The sequence below is a fragment of the Apaloderma vittatum genome, unplaced genomic scaffold (assembly GCF_000703405.1).
Source record: "Apaloderma vittatum isolate BGI_N311 unplaced genomic scaffold, ASM70340v1 scaffold41144, whole genome shotgun sequence".
NCBI classification, from domain to species: domain Eukaryota; kingdom Metazoa; phylum Chordata; class Aves; order Trogoniformes; family Trogonidae; genus Apaloderma; species Apaloderma vittatum.
The window spans coordinates 1-4,385 of NW_009713974.1; the positions used below are offsets into that span (position 1 = coordinate 1).

At 55.6% G+C, this 4,385-nt stretch overlaps 2 protein-coding genes across 2 annotated transcripts; one reads left to right on the forward strand and one right to left on the reverse strand.

The window, feature by feature from the left end:
* Positions 1 to 69: 69 nt before the first annotated feature.
* LOC104267290 (ADP-ribosylation factor-like protein 10) lies at positions 70 to 836 on the forward strand (the record flags this gene model as incomplete). The annotated part of the gene is made up of 2 exons (XM_009868564.1): positions 70 to 245; positions 660 to 836. Coding segments are annotated over 2 exons (353 nt in total), but the record flags the coding sequence as incomplete, so codon positions are not given.
* A 1,490-nt stretch (positions 837 to 2,326) lies between these two features.
* NOP16 (NOP16 nucleolar protein) lies at positions 2,327 to 3,626 on the reverse strand (the record flags this gene model as incomplete). Its single annotated transcript, XM_009868565.1, has 3 exons — positions 2,327 to 2,470; positions 2,741 to 2,847; positions 3,557 to 3,626. Coding segments are annotated over 3 exons (321 nt in total), but the record flags the coding sequence as incomplete, so codon positions are not given.
* Between the last annotated feature and the right edge of the window lie 759 nt (positions 3,627 to 4,385).

Genomic DNA, 4,385 nt, shown 5'->3' on the forward strand with positions numbered 1-4,385 from the left:
GGGTGCTAGGGGCAGGCAGCAGCCCTGCCCTCCCCCATGCCGGTGCCTGATCCTGCCTGTGTCCTGCAGTGGGTGGCAGCCAGAACCTGCGAGCGTACTGGCCCCTCTACCTGAGCCAGGCCCACGTCCTGGTGTTCGTGGTGGACTCGGTGGACAGGTCGCGCCTGCTGACGGCACGCCAGGAGCTGCACGCACTGCTGGCTGCGGAGCCCCAGCTGCCCCTGGTGGTGTTGGCCAACAAGCAGGTGGGTGTCTGTCTGCCCTCGCAGATGCCCCAGGGGTTGTTACCTGCAGAAACTGCTCCTCCCTAGGGCCCTGAGGGGAAATCCTGATATCCCAAATCCACCAGTTCTTGCAAAATCTGATTCCTTGGGGCCTGTCTCCTCCAGTCTTCACCAGGAGGCGTGACTGATGTTACCGGTGTCAAGGCTAACAAGTTTCAGGAGAGGACCCAGATGGCAGCACGCAAAATCCCAATGGGGAAATGCATTTTCCAGGCAGGCAACAAAGCGCATGCCTGGTGCTGCTCCCCATTAGCTTGCGCCAAAGCAATTCGAATGCAAGAGACAGCCCTGCCTGCACATCATGGGCAGGATGTGGCTCCTCCCAGCCCTCCTGGCACTGCTCCCACCCTGAGCATCCACCTCTCTCCATTGCAGGACAAGAGCGATGCCCTGAGCATGGCAGAGCTGTGGGAGGAGCTGGCCCTGCACACACTCAGCAGACAGCGGGAGCTCTTCCTCCTGCCCACCAGTGCGACCTGGGCCAGCTTGAGCACTGCCACCAGTGTCCTCCGCGTGAAGGACCTACTGGTCACCCTGCTGTCCCAGCCCTGAGCCCGCACAGAGGTTGGACAGGCTCCCACCCCTGGCACAGCTCCTCTTCAGGGTCCGTGGCGCAAGGATGGAGGCAGCCGGGCAGCTGCCACTGGAGCTCGGACTTGCTGGTAACAGGCTCCTGGCCCTGGGGTGTTCACTGCATGACACAAGGTTTGGGGTGGAGCTGCAGCACGGCTGCCCTCAGGGAACACAAGCAGCAGGCCCTGCTCTTTGCTGATGGGAGAGGGCAGCTGCCTCTTCCAGCTCAGGGACGAAATATCCCTTGGGATGGAGGCATAAGCATAGCTCTTAGCTTCTGATGAGCAGAAACATGCAGCACAGGGCAGGGCCCCAGACCTTCACAGCAGCCCTGCAGGGTATTAAATGAATGGGGCTGAACAAGTGAGGTAGCCCTCTCATCTGCCGGCACGGACAGGTCATCCCAGGAGATGGGCTCTCCTTCCTTGAAAACGTGAGGGGTTACTGCTGGCACAGGCCTGCCCGTACCGTGCACACCAGTGGGAATAACCAGCTCAGGATGTCCCTCACTGGGACTGAGCACAGCTCTCAATTCCCCCCAGTCTGTATTTAAAGCCTTGCTTTGGAGACAAAGGCAGGTATCAGGCAGCCCTGCACTGCCCCTTCCCCCTGAGCAGGGGTAGGAGCTGTGCTCAGCAGGCGTTTGCCCCCCTGCCTGGTTTCCCTCCCTCTCAGCTGCCTCAGGGAGAAGGGGAAGGAGCCAAGCTCAGGGACTGCAGGAATCCCTGCCTGCAGGCAGGAGGCTGCTGGGTGCTGGAAAACCAGTCGTGGGAGCTGGGGGTCACACTGGGCAAAGGGAGTACACCCTGGTCAGTCTCTGTTGCAACACCTTTTGTACAGCCTCTCCTTCCCTTTTAACAATAAAAGAGTCTGGTCACTCAGCTCTGATCTCTGGCTCCTTGGCAGGGAAGAGACTGCCAGCCCAGTGTCCCAAGCTGTGGGGAGGAAGGTTGGGGAGGAAGGTCGCTCGCAGGGGAAGGAAACAGCATGTGGCCTCGCTCCAACCTCTGCTGCCTACAGGAAAATCAACAAAGGCCCACGTGTTGCCCACACCACAGGCCCCAGCCCTGCTGCTGCAGAGGGTGACGTGCCCAATGTGCCTGCAGGTCAGCACCTGGAGCTCTCCGAAGCAGGACTGCGCAAAGCGAGAGACTCTGAGCAAGACATTCACACATCAGCTTGAAAGAGTAATTTATTTTATCAAAAGAAGTTCTGGCTGCCACACATAAAGGGAGCAGCATCGCATTCAGTCCCAATGCCACAAGCCATAGCCAAGAGTTTTTCATGCCTGGTTATAACTTCCTCTGTCTAATGAAGGTCCTTCCTCCATTGTCAGAGGCTTTGCATAGCTCAGCTTGCAGGCACTGAGCCTGTGAGTGACTGTCACCTCGCTCTGTCAGTCCTCACTCAGCACAAAAAATGGTCACACCAAGCCTGCACTTAGAGGCAAACTCACGAGAAAAGAGCAGTCACTGTACGTCCATCTTTTCCTGCTTGAGTGATGCAATGAAATCCTTGTACTCCTCAGGATAGAAATTCTTGTACACGTTGATCTTTCTTTTAATCTGCTTGGGAGTATCTTGGTAGTAGTTCTTCTCATCTCGAGCCATTTCCTGTGACAAAGGAGAGGGTAAATCAGAGGAGTGGCCCATAAAGCAAACACCAAACTAGCGCAGCCACACTCCAAAGGCCCACCCAGGCCGGCTGTGATTGCTGCCTGACTCAGGCAGGGTTCTGGCCAAGGTTCAAAGTGCTGCTTCCTCTTAACAATCAGCTGACTGCAAAACAGGATCCAGGGCAGACGATTAGCCACTCTCATCCTGCAGAAGGTCCAGGAGTGAATCACTCCAGGTGCTCCTTGCTCTTGGACAGCCAGTACTCACCTTGTAGTTCTCCCCATGGTTCTGTATCATGTACCGCACATAGTCAATGAGGTCTCGGGAGAGTGTATTTGACTTCTTCTCGGGGAGACTGGCCTCATATTCCATTTCTAGGCAGAGGACAGAGACTCCATGAAGCAGGGGAGGGAAGAAAGCAGCACCTCAGAGGTTCCCAGCCTCCTCCCAAGACCAAGCCCTGCCAGTACTGCAGAAAGGAGGTCACTCCTCCAGCACAGCTCCACTGCTTGCACACAGTGCTGCAATCATGCATGAAAACAAACATGACAACAACCCTCCGTGTAGGCTCCTCTCCAGCTCACGCCACAAGGAGTGGAGCCTTTCTGCTCAGGCTGCAAAGAGCGACTCTTCAGAGCTGCCCAGCCCACCGCTAAAACACACGTGGTTTCTTGTCACCCAGGTGCCACACATCAGCACGTTTCTGAATGAAAAGAGCCCTCTTGAGGCTGCAGGTAGAAATACTGCAGAAAAGGCAGCACAGGAGGGAAAAAGAAATTCATGAGACAGAGGATACACGGGAATGGCAGAGCTGCCGTCCTGGCTCAGCTCGGGCTGAGAACCCCCAGCTGACTGCTGCCGGGGGGTACTCCTCTACAATCACAAAAGCCTGGACAAGCATTAACAGCCCTACCTGTCCCTGGCACAGCACAGCAACTAAGGACAGTCTGGCAGCACAAAGATGAGAGACAAAATAACCCACAGGGCCCTGGGAGAACCCCAATTGTAATGGCAGTGGCACAGAAACCTGCTAGGGCTGGAGGTGGTGAAGTGCTCCCTGGGGAGGAGAACAGCAACACTGACCGTTCACCACGTAGGGCTTCCGCACTATTCTCCTTCCTTGGTCACGCTGATCAGTTTCCACTTCCATCCCCTGTGTTAAACGAGAGAGAAGGCAACTCAAGAAAAGCCCGTTTAGAAGAGAGCTGTGTCCCCAGACATGGTGCGCCGCATTGCCGATACAAATGGCTGCAAGCCCTGGGGAGGAGAACAGCAACACTGACCGTTCACCACGTAGGGCTTCCGCACTATTCTCCTTCCTTGGTCACGCTGATCAGTTTCCACTTCCATCCCCTGTGTTAAACGAGAGAGAAGGCAACTCAAGAAAAGCCCGTTTAGAAGAGAGCTGTGTCCCCAGACATGGTGCGCCGCATTGCCGATACAAATGGCTGCAAGGACTGAGAAATCTCAGCTGGCTTAAAATCAGCCTTGTTTGTGCCATTAGGCTACCCTGCGGGCAAGCTTGTTGCCTATGTAATACTATATGAACTGACCCAAATGGCAAACAAGATCACTCCTGTTGTTTTTTGTCCATGTGTGGTGTTTCATGGGGCCACCTTTCACCTGGAAACACTGTCCACCGACGTGGGCAGGCCCGGCTGGCGCTGCTGTACACAAAGATGTTTTCTTTGTTATCAGGAGCCACTTGACCGTAGCATTGCCAACCCCACCCCTCTGTCCGGCAAGTCCCAGGAGATCGACTGACGTTATTTATACTTGTTCCAAAGCCCATTATTTCCCTGTGACACCACAGCTTGTTCCCACGCCAGGATGTTGGCAAGAAGAGTGTATTAATACAGAAACCCACCCACCCCGACACCGATCCGGAGTTACCTGGCTCACTCTCCAGGGC